Consider the following 16969-nt stretch of genomic DNA (forward strand, 5'->3'; position numbering starts at 1 on the left):
CAAATGAAAAAAATGACCCTCCTATTTTTGATAACCAGCCAAGATAAAGCAGACAGCTGCAAGCTTATATTATCAGGCTGGGAAGGTCCCTGGTTATTGGGCCCTTACCAGCATAAAAATACATGCCCGCAGCTGCCCCAGAATTGTTGCATCACATTAGATGCGCCAATTCTGGCACTTTGTCCGACTCTTCCCAATTGCCATGGTGCGGTGGCAATCGGGGTAATGGGGTTTGGGGTTGATAGCAGCTGTGATTTTTGACAAATCACAGCTGACATCAACCCCTGGGGTTAGTAATGGAGAGTCGTCTATCAGACAACCCCATTACTAAACTGGTAATAAAAAATAAACACACAGAAAAAAACACTGCATTTGAATAAAGACTTTTCCACACTATTGCCAATTTATTGGGGAAAAAAAACCCATGCAGGTCAAAGTAGTCCAGGAATGGAAATTTGAAAAACATAAGACCGAAATAAAAACAAGAGGCTGTCCCTCTTTCACCAATTTATTACCCAAAATGTTGCCACGATGGTCTGATGTAATCCATGTTCCTCGAGTCTTTCTCCTGCTTTTGTGAATAGCAGTAAAGTGACCCCTATTCACAAGTGTTGGGGAGAGACGTCAATGCTCATCATCGTCGCCGGGCCTCGCTGACCGCAGTGAGACCTGGCGGCTCTGATGGTCGTTGTAGTCACTACCCGGTGCCTGTGACTAGCGGTCACTTTACTGCTATTAACAGACATTTTGGGTAATAAATTGATGAAGAAGGACTGTCTCAGGTCAATTTCTGCAGGATTAAGCGAACAGGAAAGTGGATGAGAACTACTCATCCACTTTGCTGGAACTGTAATTCTGTGCTTTTTTTTTTCTCATGACATTACGCAGCAGAATAGAAAAATGCACCCAGTTCTCATCTTAGCGTTTATAATCGCTTTACAGAGAATGGAACGACACAGGGATAAAGTTTTTATTTTTTTGTTCTTTTTTTTAATATATAATTTTACCCACTACTCAAACAGTAGGATTTCTCTGCTGTTTTCTTTTTTATACTTCTAAAAAAAAACAAAAAAAACCCCCACAGCGATGAAATTGCATAAAAGAGTATACTGATAGGACAGCATGAGATCGCAGCTGATTCTTTCTGTGTGGTAAAACAGTTCACTGTCTATTTAACTTTGTTTTACCTCCACAGAAAGGAATCAGCTGTGATCCCATGCTGTAATGTCTGTATACTCTTTTGCTTCCTCCCCTGCCCAGGAGCTGTGGTATGATCAGACCATGTTCCTGTACGGTCAGACACAGCCATTACACAGTACATAGCAGGGACACATTTATAAGATTATCTCAGCACAGGAACATTTTATTTACTCATATCCAATTGTGGAACTTATTATTATTCCAAGATCTATTCATTAAAATCAACTTTGTTTGACAACTTCTTTTTTTTATTTTTTTTATAGGTTTTCTGTGTTAGGTCCTCTTGCATGGCAGCTGCTCTTTGGTTAATAGAAGGGGGTACCTGAGCACCTCTATATAAAGTCTAATGCATTCCTGGGCCCTTAATCCAACACCCAGTCTGGCTTTATGGTCTATTTAACTCCTGATGCAACCATGAACCTATATACCGTGCGTAAAAATCTCCTCCTTGGCTACAATCGTAAGGCTGTCAGGGCATGCTGGGTATTGTAGTGTTGCACGAGGTAAGCGTCGGTATAATATCAGGTGACTGTATTTTGTTACTGGGGTTGATCGTACAAGTTGCGCTTTATACATTGTACAGAACATGTCGTGCTCTTCTTCATTGCCCCACTCTGCAGACAGCTGCATTAAAGATGGCTGCCCTTGTGCGCCACATCCTGCGCCTGGTGACAGAATGAGAGCAGACATGGTGGGGATGTCGCATGCACAATGCAGGGAGCCAGACGGAGAAGTCGCGTTGCCATGGTGACCAGCTTACTGGCACTTCCGTGTATAGGTGTAGGTACGGCTGGCACGTGTAGTGTCCTGAACACTCATCAGATACTAGAATATAAGTCTGTTTTTTCCTCTCTGGAAGTTTTGGTTGTTTTGGCTTTAGAGCGTTTTAACTCTTTCTTTGCATTGTACCTGCTGAGTGTAATGTCTGCCCATGGTTTCAGTGCTCTTACATCATCTCTTCTGCCAGAAGTTGGGGAGGCAGCATCTCCCTGATGGGGCATTATTTTCATAAATCTGTGCCAGGAGTTCACCAGTCCAAGTCTGGGCACATCTGGTGTGGAGGGTTTCCTCTAGTTGTACGGCTGGGGTCACACCAGCGGATGTTCTCTCATTCAATAGAATCTGTCTGATTATGCTAATCATACTCTGATCAGTTTGATCTGTCTGATCCGATTTTCGCGGATGAGGAGAAGATGGGGGGGGGGGATTCTCCATTCTGTCAATCCGTGAATATCCGGAAAATTCTTCTTCTTGGAGACACAGGAAATCACCCCCTATCTGTCGGTGTCCCCCAAGGTTCAGTTCTAGGACCCCTGCTCTTCTCCATCTACACCTTCGGCCTGGGACAGCTCATAGTCCCACGGCTTTCAATATCACCTCTATGCTGATGACACACAGATCTACCTCACTGGACCTGATATCTCCTCCCTACTAACCAGAATCCCACAATGTCTGTCCGCCATCTCATCCTTCTTCTCTGCCTGATTTCTAAAACTTAATATGGATAAAACTGAATTCATCATCTTTCCACCATCTCATTAATCCCCCCAAACTGACTTATCCATCAAAGTCTATGGCTGCTCACTCTCCCCAGTCCTGCAAGCTTGACTCTGATCTGTCTTTCAAACCTGAGATCCAAGCCCTTTCCACTTCCTGCCAACTCCAAAATATCTCCCGGATCCACACATTTCTCAACCAAGAAGCTGCAAAACACTAGTGCACACCCTCATCATCTCCTGCAACCTCCTGCTCTGTGGCCTCCCTTCCAACACTCTTGCACTCCTCCAATCTATCCTAAACTCTACTGCCAGACTAATCCACATGTCCCCCCGCTATTCCCAGGTCTCTCCTTTGTCAATCCCTTCACTGGCTCCCTATTACCCAGAGACTCCAGTTCAAAACCCTAACCATGACATACAAAGTCATCCACAACCGGTCTCCTCCAGACATTTGTGACCTAGGCTTCCGGTAAATACCTGCACGCAACCTCCGATCCTCACAAGATCTCTTTCTCTACTCCCCTCTTATCTCCTCTTCCCACAATCGCATACAAGATTTCTCCCACGCATCCCCCCTACTCTGGAACTCTCTAACCCAACACATCAGACTCTCGTCGACCGTGGAAACCTTCAAAAAGAGCCTGAAGACCCACCTCTTCCGACAAGCCTACAACCTGCCGTAACGCTCACTCCACCATACCGCTGCACAACCAGCTCTACCCTCACCTACTGTATCCTCCCCCATCCCTTGTAGACTGTGGCCCTCACGGGCAGGGTCCTCGCTCCTCCTGTACCAGTCACTGACTCGTTTTTGTTCTAGATTATTGTACTTCTTTTTTATTATGTATACACCTCTTCATATGCAAAGCACCATGGAATAAATGATGCTACAATAATAAATAATATATAAAATTTTTCTATATTTTTTTTCATTTCTTTCCACGGACTCATAGACTTGCATAGCAGAGTGTGATCTGAATATCCGATGCAATTCGTGCATGCTGTGATTTTATTCACCAACGCATACTCACATCCGTTTTTAAAACTGGGTCTGTATCTCCGGTCCGTGAGGCTCAGCTTATCCTGTTCTCTTCTATTCTGTGAATGATAAAGTTTATGGAGATGGATGAAACACGGAAGATACTTTGTATTTTAGTTTCCATATGAGTTTCATCAATGGCTATAAAGTTCAGACCCGCTACCTGCTTCAGTGTAGAAGGAGAATAAAAAACTCACTTGCAGCTAGGATGATCCACTCAAGGATAATCCTTCCTCCTCTCAGATGGTAACTCTCCTACAGATGTGTGAATCCAGCCTATGGTCTGATTCACGTACGAGGTATATCTGTGCTTTCACACATCAAGCTATGAACTATGAACTATATGGGGGTGTACACATCTCCGTGTATTTGTCTGCACTGGGTACTCTGTGCCAAAACACGGACACTTGTCTGCTTTGGATGCTGTTGGTATGTGAAAACATCAGATCTCACTCCGGCTGCTATCCCTGTGCTGTCCGACTTTCATGTTTGATAGAAGGAGCTTGAAAAAACTTAAACGCAAAATAAAAAAAAAAATTATGAAATTGATGGTAAAAACTGAATCTGCCCAAACACTGTTGAAAATCCATGTTTTTTTTTTTATTTCTTTTGTTTTGTGTGCGAGAAAAATCTGTCGTCTGAACGAGCCCGAACTGTGCAGATTAGTAGTTGGTGGATGATGTAGACAAACCACTGTCACCTACCTTCTGTCCTGTATCTGACTTGTGTTGTCCCCAGTGAAATAAACATGTATTTGTGAGGATATTAATAGTGATCGCTTGGCCAAAATCTTTAGGAAGTCTTTCCTTTACAATCCCCTGTGATGATAATGCTACATGATCAATAGCAGAGAACAAGCCTTTCTACTGATAATCTGACCCGTGGGCCCATCCAACCCATCGAACCCTTCTGGTCCTGGCACATAGAATGGAGGGCGAATCTATTAAAGACTGCTGCCCGTACTACATCGCCGCCTCCTAATAAACTGTATGATTGCCATATGGATAATCCAGAAACCAGAATGTCCCTTTAGATCCACATGCACATTAGTATCTGTGCTTCCTACGTCTTTTTTATTCACATCAATTTGCCAACTATCCCTGGGCATCTGCTCTTTGTGGCACTGTTTTGGGATTTTTCACCTACATGAGCAGGATCTTAGCCCCCTCTTCTGTAGGAATAGACATGCATGGTTTGTGTTTAATGGTGGGGATGCAGAGAGAGCTGCGAGCCTGAATAATATGGGAAAGCTGGAGGACTCGCCTAAAGACCTGCTTGGACTAGTGGTTGGTGGCCCCCGGATGGCTCCCCGCAGGGCCGTTTGCATTCATCGTTAACCAGCTACATGCCTATTTTTATGGACCGGAGGAAACTTGGCTCATATCTGCCTGCGAGTTGTAAACACTGGAGTAAGCAGCCAGCCCCGGACTCCGAGCAGATGAATGTAACGGCAGACAGCGAATGTCCTCAGCTCAACCCTGCAGACTAAGTGCCAGCTAAATACAGTATTCTCCAGGACTCTGACAGGATCAAATCATTACCCGACATCTCTCTGTCCAAAACCCAAGGCGGCGTATTGTAGTGATTGTCAGGCAGAATAGCCATACTACCAGCAATGGGGCTGCAATAACAGTATTGCAGAACAGGCACGTTCCCTCCCTCCGCAGCTGATTATAGGTATTGTCCAGGAGGCCGAGCAGATCCGAGCACATGGGAAACATCTGAGAAAGTCAGTGCACCCCCACACCACCGTCACACTACTTCTCAATGTTTTTGGAAAGGCAGTCCCTGCAGTTGATAGGTTTCCTTAATTTTATGGTTCCCTAAAGCACTCCAAAACAAGTGATGGATTACTTAGTGCCGTAGAGATCCGTTCAGACGTCCGCACAATATTAGGCCTGGGAACTGCCATGTAATGAGGGTAACCGTGGCCGCGTTCAGCCTGAAAGTGGCTGCAACAGTGACAAGTAAGGTGCAAGAAATCAGAACCAGTCAGTAGCCACAGGTTTAATCACGGCCACTGTCATTATGTTGCATTGTAGCGTCGCCATACTGCAGATCTTTGGCCACTGGTTAAGTGTTCTCAGCCGCCGTCATTGTGATGAATGAAACAAGTGGTAAAACTCCAAATCGTCAAATTTCGGCAGAAATCTGGCATTAAACGGTTTCAGCACAACTTGTAATTGTGCAAAAAATTTTTGAAAAGTGTTTTTGCTGAGTTTAGCCAGCAGCGGCGGAGGCAAGTTCATCATGATTTATGCTGCAAAAGTGTCGGAAATTGCTACAAAAATGTAAACCAGTCACTGACTGGCACACTCTTATTAATGAATGTAGCGCATCTCACTCCAGCATACCCTTCATCAGCCTGGCATGCAAAACACCTGTCTTGATACAAGCATAAGTGTTAGGTTAGGTTCCCACGACCATATTTTCAGTCTGATTGCTGTCCATGAAAAAAAAATAGCACTAGGACCAAAGCTATTAAATTTTTTTTTTTTTTTATTTTGGACTGAAATTCTACATGAGAACATTTTCAGCACACACTGGCCTTTCTCTGTTTTTTTCGGATGAGATTCTCCAATACAAGTCCATAGGGGCACAAAGGAAATCTGATCCCATACGAATCAGCCATATAGAATCCAATTTATACAGCTACACTGCAGTTCTTTAACATAGAATTTTATTCGCTTATATAGTGACCTTAATTCCACAGCGCTTTACAGACAATATTGGTCTTGTACATTTTAATAACTACTGATGTATTAAAACGGATGACAATAGAGATGAGAACTAATTAGTTTTTCTGGATGAATTTCTTTTATTCTTCGTTCGACTTTAGCCTTACAGTGATGCTCTGGATGAATCCTCACTTTTTTGCTTTTGGTTACATAAGTAGTGCCTATAAGACGTGTGCAAGGTGGGCACATTGTAGTTTACCTCAATGTGGCCCCCAGGTAGTGGTGTCGGTGATTGTATATTTATGGACAATGTACAATTGTTTACTACACCTGTCCATATAGAGCTGGGATCAGCAGCCTTCAGCACTCCAGCTGCTGGAGAACTACAACTCCTAGCATTCCCTGATGATAGCAGGCAGTTATGCGGCAAGTGGGCATGTTGGCAGTGCTGAAGGTTGCTGATCGCTGCCATGGGACATGAAACTGTGATGCATCCATAGACTGTGGATATGTATGTATACACCGGCCCAGTCTAGTCCACAGGTTGTCCCCGCGATGTACTCAGTGGGGGTCTGATATGACACTTGTATATGCCGGGGATCTTTGATTAGAAATGAGGTGCATGCACATAAGCTATTGCACCTGATTCTCCGGGGGCTAGAGTATTTGGTGGGGGGCAGTCCAATCATACATTAGTAATGACAGCGCCTCGATTTGATTTGTTTGGTGATGGCTGTCCTGTAACCATTTAATGACTAGAGATCCATAGATTTAAAGGAGAATAATTTCAGATTATTGATCACCTCAGTTATGATCACTCCTCATGTAATGATGCATGACATAACTGCGCGTCTCCTGTTCTGCTCTGCCTGCGTTTTCAGAATACCTCGCAGCAAGATATCCTGGAAACACTGGATAGTAGGTCGTTTCCTAAATGTCACTGGTATATTTCACACAAGGAGACATGCATCATCTTTAGTATTTCCACTCCTTGGGTCTGTCTTGTAGCTGCTGCCCTCCGTGGAGACGTTTAGGCTCTGATTAATGGCTCTCTAGACGGAGTAGGAACTTGTACAGAACCTGATCCTGTGATGTTCGTTTATTGTCATATACATATTTCTGTTAATATTCTGATTCTAATGGAATCTTTATTTCCTATTATACATTTTCCACCGGAGCCTCAATATCCAGGTCTTTCCTAAATATAGAATTTGCTCTAGGAGAAAATGGCCAGTATTGAAGGGGGTGTCTAGTACATGTATTGGTTTACTGTTAAGACCACCATAGGCTTTCTTTTTTTTAATATAAATCTATGTTAGTAAACAACCTCTTTTTTGCATGTTTGGACCTTGGCTAATGTGGATGGCTTTTTGCTGACCTGGGCGTTCTCTGTATCACAGTTGTGTATATATTGGCACATGAACTGCCGGTGTTTATTGCACTGTTATGTGGCTCTCTGCTTGACCACGTGACTCCTTTCTTTCAGGGATGGTCCTCGTCCGGAGTGAGAATGGCCAGTTGTTAATGATCCCCCAGCAAGCTCTGGCTCAGATGCAGGCTCAGGTTCAAGCACAGGCCCAGTCACAAGCTCAAAATGCAATGGCCACTCGTCCCGCTACTCCTACCAGTGCCCCGCCGGTGCAGATCTCCACGGTGCAGGTACGTCATCAAGATAATGTACAATCTATAGAGCCCTCTTTGGAAATACACAATAGAAGTGTGTGATCTATACTAATAGCTTAAAGGTAATTTCCAACATTACACTTTATCACCAGTCAAAAACAAAAAATCTGTGATAACTTGGGATTAGTGGGGGTCTGAATCCCACCGATACACAAGAATGGGGCCCTGTAGTGCCGTGTTGGAGTGGATTGGTAATTGTGCATGTGTGTGTCACCGCTTCATTCATTCTCTATGACTCTGCTAGAGGTGGCCATGCACTGGGCTCTGCTATCTCCAGCAGGCCCATTGAGAATGGATGCAGTGGTAGCATGCATGTGCACACACCACACCAATTCAAGGTTTTTTCCAATCTTGCTGCTGCTCTACCTCATGGGGTAGTGGTCATGACTGCTCTACCGCATGGGGTAGTGGCCGTGGCTGCTCTACCGCATGGGGTAGTGGCCGTGACTGCTCTACCGCATGGGGTAGTGGCCGTGGCTGCTCCACCGCATGGGGTAGTGGCCGTGGCTGCTCCACAGCATGGGGGTAGTGGCCGTGGCTGCTCCACCGCATGGGGTAGTGGCCGTGGCTGCTCCACCGCATGGGGTAGTGGCTGTGGCTGCTCCACCGCATGGGGTAGTGGCTGTGGCTGCTCCACCGCATGGGGTAGTGGCTGTGGCTGCTCCACCGCATGGGGTAGTGGCTGTGGCTGCTCCACCGCATGGGGTAGTGGCTGTGGCTGCTCCACCGCATGGGGTAGTGGCCGTGGCTGCTCCACCGTTCTCCACCGCATGGGGTAGTGGCCGTGGCTGCTCCACCGCATGGGGTAGTGGCCGTGACTGCTCTACCGCATGGGGTAGTGGCCGTGGCTGCTCCACCGCATGGGGTAGTGGCCGTGGCTGCTCCACAGCATGGGGGTAGTGGCCGTGGCTGCTCCACCGCATGGGGTAGTGGCTGTGGCTGCTCCACCGCATGGGGTAGTGGCTGTGGCTGCTCCACCGCATGGGGTAGTGGCCGTGGCTGCTCCACCGCATGGGGTAGTGGCTGTGGCTGCTCCACCGCATGGGGTAGTGGACGTGGCTGCTCCACCGCATGGGGTAGTGGCTGTGGCTGCTCCACCGCATGGGGTAGTGGCTGTGGCTGCTCCACCGCATGGGGTAGTGGCCGTGGCTGCTCCACCGTTCTCCACCGCATGGGGTAGTGGCCGTGGCTGCTCCACCGCATGGGGTAGTGGCCGTGGCTGCTCCACCGTTCTCCACCGCATGGGGTAGTGGCCGTGGCTGCTCCACCGCATGGGGTAGTGGCCGTGACTGCTCTACCGCATGGGGTAGTGGCCGTGGCTGCTCCACCGCATGGGGTAGTGGCCGTGGCTGCTCCACAGCATGGGGGTAGTGGCCGTGGCTGCTCCACCGCATGGGGTAGTGGCTGTGGCTGCTCCACCGCATGGGGTAGTGGCTGTGGCTGCTCCACCGCATGGGGTAGTGGCCGTGGCTGCTCCACCGTTCTCCACCGCATGGGGTAGTGGCCGTGGCTGCTCCACCGCATGGGGTAGTGGACGTGGCTGCTCCACCGCATGGGGTAGTGGACGTGGCTGCTCCACCGCATGGGGTAGTGGACGTGGCTGCTCCACCGCATGGGGTAGTGGACGTGGCTGCTCCACCGCATGGGGTAGTGGCTGTGGCTGCTCCACCGCATGGGGTAGTGGCTGTGGCTGCTCCACCGCATGGGGTAGTGGCTGTGGCTGCTCCACCGCATGGGGTAGTGGCTGTGGCTGCTCCACCGCATGGGGTAGTGGTCGTGGCTGCTCCACCGCGCTCCACCGCATGGGGTAGTGGCCGTGGCTGCTCTACCGCATGGGGTAGTGGCTGCTCTACCGCATGGGGTAGGGGCTGCTCTGCCGCATGGGGTAGTGGCCGTGGCTGCTCTACCGCATGGGGTAGCGCAGCGTATGAATCATCCATAACTTTGCAAGTTATCATATATCCATAGCATAGGTGACAACTTGCTGATCTCTTGGGGCCCCATTGCTGAGTCCACCCTGACCTCAATAATGGGGCTCTTAAAGGGTGCAGACAAATTTTGCCTGCTAAAATCCTACTGAGAAGCTGCATAAAGGGAAACATCACTTACCCAATTATAATTTTTTTTATTTATTGTTTAAATGCAGTGAAGAAGCAGATTTTAAATTGGTTCTAAATATAAATGTATGATTACGTGTCTACCGCTTCTGTTCGCTCCTTTGTACACCTCTCAGTTCTTACTGACATACATTTTGTGGTCTTTAACAGCTGTAAGAAAACTACAACTCCTGTGCTGAGAGTTGTAGTCTGGAAATGGCTGTTGTGCCACAGGCGGGAAGACCAGTGTCCTGTTTCATAACTAATAAAATAACAACCTGATGGGGTTTATACCCTGAAACTTTAAGTATATTCAAAATCGCCTGATGGGCAGATCATCCGTGACAAGACGGACGAGGGACATAATAAGAAGTCTGTCATCCTTCTAAGACACATTCACAGAGAGTGAAAACCTGTCTCAATGTTTCACTTGCAGTCTCCTGGGGCACCTCTCTTGGCAAGGCAAGTAACGCCAACTACCATCATCAAGCAAGTAGCTCAGACACCCTCCACCGTGCAGCCCACCACCACACTACAGCGGCCCCCAGTTGTACAGGTAAGTCTTCGCCATCCTCCTAATACCGATTCACCAAACCATGGACGTTTTGCACTGTGCATCAGAGTCATGCTTCTCTCATCGTGTCTGCACATCCTGGGCACAGCATTATGATGTCATCACTATCAGAGTTATTCCAGTGCTCTAATGTTGGGGATACAGAATCCTGCTCCTGTATTTCTTATACTGCTTATTCTGGGTTCAGACTATGCTTCTTTATGGTATTTTCCTTAAAGGGAACTTGTCATGTCCCCAAATCTCTCAATCTGCTTTTTTATGGCATTCTAAAGCCGTCCAGCCGCAGCACTGAAAGCCCCACTGCCGGGAGGAAATGAACTGTTTTCCTCCCGGCAGCCACCGGCTTTCCGTCCTAGAGGCGTAGGCGGCACAGCTTCAGCCACCACTAAGTACATAGTGAATACTGAACAGCACTGACTGACAGCTGGCTCTGCACAAATGCACTGCTGACTTGGCTGTCAGTCACTGCCGGGGGCGCAGTTACAGCTGCCACTCACAAACTCCTGAGCAGTGACTGAAGCTGCATCGGCCAGCCACACTCTTGTGACTGAAAGCCGAAGGCTGCCAGGAAAAGTAAAGTTAATTTCCTCTCGGGAGCCGGGCCCTCAGTGCGGGGAACGCACGGCTTTACAATACTATTAACATGCAAATCAATCTCATAGCTGCAGGTTACTAGCATCAGAGACATGACAGGTTCCCTTTAAGTGATGGTGATGTTGTTCTGAGCTGCATGTGTGAACCTGGCCCAAAAACTTAATTTTGCAATATCCATCGCCTCTTCTTGTACTGATTCTGTGCTGGACTCTGTTCACACCTGCGTTTGGGAATGGCTGTTGTTTTTCTGTTCAGTTGTATGAACATACAGAGGGAATTCATGTCCATAATGAGTCAGATGCAGAGGGGCCGCATTGATTATTATGTGATCCATCTGATTCTTCCATGGTCAGTTTTTAGAAGGGGGGGAGGGCATCATTTTCTAAAAAGTGACATGTAACGGAACTCAGAAGGACCCCATAACAGTCAGTGGGGCCCCACTCAGTTCCTGTTTGCACCAGTTATGCAATACTTACAGGTGCATCTCACAAAATTAAAATATCATCAACAAGTTTATTTCAGTTCTTCAATACAAAAAGTGATGATTATGGCTTACAGCCAATGAAAACACAAAAGTCATTATCTCTGTAAACTAGAATAATTAACAAAAATAACCTTCGAAGGCTTCCTAAGCATTTAAAAGGTCTCTTAGTTTGTTTCAGTAGACTCCACAATCATGGGGAAGACTGCTGACCTGACAGATGTCCAGAAGGCAGTCATTGACACGAAGTAAATGCAAAGTAAATTTTGCATTTCATTTGGAAATCAGGATCCCAGAGTCTGGAGGAAGAGTGGAGAGGCCACAATCCAAGCTGCTTGAGGTCTAGTGTGAAGTCTCCACAATCAGTGATGGTTTGGGGAGCCATGTCATCTGCTGGTGTAGGTCCACTGTGTTTTATCAAGACCAAAGTCAGCGCAGCCGTCTACCAGGAAATTTTAGAGCACTTCATGCTTCCCTCTCCCGACAAGCTTTTTGGAGATGGAAATGTCATTCTCCAGCAGGACTTGGCACCTGTCCACACTGCCAAAAGTACCAATACCTGGTTTACAAACAACAGTATCACTGTGCTTGATTGGCCAGCAAACTCGCCTGACCTTAACCCCATAGAGAATCTATGGGGTATTGACAAGAGGAAGATGAGAGACCAGACCCAACAATGCAGACGAGCTGAAGGCTGCTATCAAAGCAACCTGGGCTTCCATAACACCTCAGCAGTGCCACAGGCTGATCGCCTTCATGCCACGCCACATTGATGCAATAATTGATGCAAAAGGAGCCCGGACCAAGTACTGAGTGCATTTACTGAGCATACATTTCAGTAGGCCAACATTTCAGATTTTAAAATAATTTTTCAAGCTGTTGTTATAAAGTATTCTAATTTACTGAGATAATGACTTTTGTGTTTTCATTGGCTGTAAGCCATAATCATCAACATTAACAGAAATAAACACTTGAAATAGATCACTCTGTTTGTAATGACTATATATAATATATGAGTTTCACTTTTTGTATTGAAGAACTGAAATAAATTAACTTTTTGATGATATTCTAATTTTGTGAGATGCACCTGTATCTTATCGACATGAATTCTGTCTGTGCCTAAAACTGAATGGAAAGATGAGCAGGATTAATGTGTGAACCCAGCCTTATATGTAATTTTCTTCTTTGTTGTCTAAAATTGAATCCGAATTCTATTGATTTCCCATGTATTAAAAATGACTCAAAATCGTTTAAAAAAAAAAAAAAAAAAAAAGTAAAGCAATCACCAAGTTGCTCTAATTTAATATCCATTGATGGGTTATACCTGCGACCATGAGTGTTGGCAACCTCCTGAGGGTCCGACTCCCACATACTCTGATCTGAGCTGCCCCCCAAGGCAGCGCCTCCAGTATAGAGGCTGATCATCAGGAGCTGGCACTCCTTACCGGTCATCATTATTATCTGAAATTCCCCCTTTATTATGAAATGGTTAAAAAAAGAAAAGAGAATTGCGCATGAATCTCAGATGACATCACAATACTGCTGGCCACATCGGGAGCCGTGTATATCTATTGTTCATTTTCCCCTGATTTGTCGCAACAACCATCTTCTAGCATGGATTGCTCTGCATGACCATCCAATCACATAAATCATTTAGGACATTTTTTATCTTGTTGATCGCTATAAAAGGGTTAATGCTGTAGAAAGCTGTGTGTTGTGTGTCTGCCACCTAGAGGTCTCCATGGGCCAGTGCAGATTTATTTGTAATATTGGGGCTAATGCTGAGCTGCATTTAGTGCATAGTCTGTTATAGGAAGGTGAGGGGGCTACAATGGGCATGGTGATGTACCCCCTGCACATAGCTGGGTAATATTGGCAGTGCGGCCTCTAGGACACTAACAGAGCAGGTGCTGTAGTGTAATCCCGGCATGGCCTGCTATAGTGTTCTCTTAGGAAGTCTTTTAATACCTGGTGTTATGTGTGACTGGCTGAGTGGCGACATTATGCCAATTTGCCAGTTATAACGAGCGTGTTGTTTCTTCTGCACAGAATCAGATAGTACTCGGCAGCACGGCGCAAACTGCCACTCTGGGGACAGCAACGGCCGTACAGACTGGAACTCCTCATAGACCGGTGCAAGGAGCTGCTACCCCTACGACAGCCACCACGGTACAAAGCCAATGCCACAACCCTTCATTAATTGTAGATCTGCACTCTGTAAAGCGATGGTGCCTGCTGTAGGATCCCAGTCTGCCCTGTGGTTAGGCTGGGGCCACATGGCGACACTCAAATCGCAACCACACATGGCAACATTAGATGTAATCCTTTCCTATGGTCACATAGGTAGAGTCCCAAATGTGAGGATTTTCTGATTCTAGTCACAAGTCGCCTACAACATATGACATGAACACGACTTGGCTGTTTTTATTTCCAGCAAAACCTCCGAAAGTTCTAAAATTGTTGAGTGATAGCGAGTTGCACAAATGGATTTGTTGTGTGTAGCTCCAGTCTACAACTAGAAATCCCACAAACTCTAATTCTACATTCCAGTCTATGGCACTGTTTGGGAGACATATGGCTGACTCCTATACCTATACAACTTTCTGTACTCTCTAGACATTTGCTGAAACTTATTAGAAATTAATTGAATGGAGCCCTGGACAGTCTCCATGTCTCTTATCTCCATGTATCACTGGGCCATATCCGCACATGTTGTATGGAGGATGGGTCTCCATGTCTCCTTTCTCCATGTATCACCGAGCCATATCAGCACATGTTGTATGTAGGATGGGTCTCCTTTCTCCATGTACCACCGAGCCATACCAGTACATGCTGTATGGAGGATGGGTCTCCATGTCTCTTTTCTCTATGTACCACCAAGCCATATCAGTACATGCTGTATGGAGGATGGGTCTCCTTTCTCCATGTATCACTGGGCCATATCAGCACATGTTGTATGGAGAATGTGTCTCCTTTCTCCATGTATCACCGAGCCATATCAGTACATGCTGTATGGAGGATGGGTCTCCATGTCTCTTTTCTCCATGTATCACTGGGCCATATCAGCACATGTTGTATGGAGGATGTGTCTCCTTTCTCCATGTATCACCGAGCCATACCAGTACATGCTGTATGGAGGATGGGTCTCCATGTCTCTTTTCTCTATGTACCACCGAGCCATACCAGTACATGCTGTATGGAGGATGGGTCTCCTTTCTCCATGTATCACTGGGCCATATCAGCACATGTTGTATGGAGGATGGGTCTCCTTTCTCCATGTATCACCGAGCCATATCAGCACATGTTGTATGGAGGATGGGTCTCCATGTCTCCTTTCTTTATGTACCACCAAGCCATATCAGTACATGCTGTATGGAGGATGGGTCTCCTTTCTCCATGTATCACCGAGCCATATCAGCACATGTTGTATGGAGGATGGGTCTCCATGTCTCTTTTCTTCATGTATCACCAAGCCATATTAGCACATGCTGTATGGAGGATGGGTCTCCATGTCTCCTTTCTTCATGTATCACCGAGCCATATCCGTACATGCTGTATGGTGGATGGGTCTCTATGTCTCCTTTCTCCATGTATCACCGAGCCATATCAGCACATGCTGTATGGAGGATGGGTCTCCTTTCTCCATGTATCACTGAGCCATATCCGCACATGCTGTATGGAGGATGGGTCTCCATGTCTCTTTTCTCCATGTATCACCGGGCCATATCCGCACATGCTGTATGGTGGATGCGTCTCCATGTATCACCGAGCCATATCAGTACACGCTGTATGGAGGATGGGTCTCCTTTCTCCATGTACCACCGAGCCATATCAGCACATGTTGTATGGAGGATGGGTCTCCATGTCTCCTTTCTTCATGCATCACCAAGCCATATCAGTACATGCTGTATGGTGGATGCGTCTCCATGTATCACCGAGCCATATCAGTACACGCTGTATGGAGGATGGGTCTCCTTTCTCCATGTACCACCGAGCCATACCAGTACATGCTGTATGGAGGATGGGTCTCCTTTCTCCATGTACCACTGAGCCATACCAGTACATGCTGTATGGAGGATGGGTCTCCATGTCTCTTTTCTCTATGTACCACCGAGCCATACCAGTACATGCTGTATGGAGGATGGGTCTCCTTTCTCCATGTATCACCGAGCCATATCAGTACATGCTGTATGGAGGATGGGTCTCCATGTCTCTTTTCTCCATGTATCACTGGGCCATATCAGCACATGTTGTATGGAGGATGTGTCTCCTTTCTCCATGTATCACCGGGCCATATCCGCACATGTTGTATGGAGGATGGGTCTCCTTTCTCCATGTATCACCGAGCCATATCAGTACATGCTGTATGGAGGATGGGTCTCCATGTCTCTTTTCTCCATGTATCACTGGGCCATATCAGTACATGCTGTATGGAGGATGGGTCTCCTTTCTCCATGTATCACTGGGCCATATCAGCACATGTTGTATGGAGAATGTGTCTCCTTTCTCCATGTATCACCGGGCCATATCCGCACATGTTGTATGGAGGATGGGTCTCCTTTCTCCATGTATCACCGAGCCATATCAGTACATGCTGTATGGAGGATGGGTCTCCATGTCTCTTTTCTCCATGTATCACTGGGCCATATCAGCACATGTTGTATGGAGGATGTGTCTCCTTTCTCCATGTATCACCGAGCCATACCAGTACATGCTATATGGAGGATGGGTCTCCATGTCTCTTTTCTCTATGTACCACCGAGCCATACGAGTACATGCTGTATGGAGGATGGGTCTCCTTTCTCCATGTATCACCGAGCCATATCAGCACATGTTGTATGGAGGATGGGTCTCCATGTCTCTTTTCTTCATGTATCACCAAGCCATATTAGCACATGCTGTATGGAGGATGGGTCTCCATGTCTCCTTTCTCCATGTATCACCGAGCCATATCAGTACATGCTGTATGGTGGATGGGTCTCTATGTCTCCTTTCTCCATGTATCACCGAGCCATATCAGCACATGCTGTATGGAGGATGGGTCTCCTTTCTCCATGTATCACTGAGCCATATCCGCACATGCTGTATGGAGGATGGGTCTCCATGTCTCTTTTCTCCATGTATC

At 46.6% G+C, this 16969-nt stretch overlaps 1 protein-coding gene across 2 annotated transcripts in view; it reads left to right on the forward strand.

The window, feature by feature from the left end:
- Positions 1–16969, forward strand: part of TAF4 (TATA-box binding protein associated factor 4) — a 56686-nt gene that overhangs the window by 17251 nt on the left and 22466 nt on the right. Inside the window, exons 3-5 of one of the 2 annotated variants that reach the window (XM_073683017.1) lie at positions 7903–8075; positions 10632–10751; positions 13894–14013. In XM_073683017.1, coding sequence (XP_073539118.1) covers positions 7903–8075; positions 10632–10751; positions 13894–14013 — 413 coding nt within the window. The remainder of the gene's footprint in view (positions 1–7902; positions 8076–10631; positions 10752–13893; positions 14014–16969) is intronic. The other variant, XM_073683018.1, reaches the window with a different exon arrangement.

This window comes from Phyllobates terribilis, unplaced genomic scaffold, assembly GCF_046119375.1.
Source record: "Phyllobates terribilis strain yellow unplaced genomic scaffold, ASM4611937v1 Scaffold_5__5_contigs__length_657084704, whole genome shotgun sequence".
In the NCBI taxonomy this organism is placed as follows: domain Eukaryota; kingdom Metazoa; phylum Chordata; class Amphibia; order Anura; family Dendrobatidae; genus Phyllobates; species Phyllobates terribilis.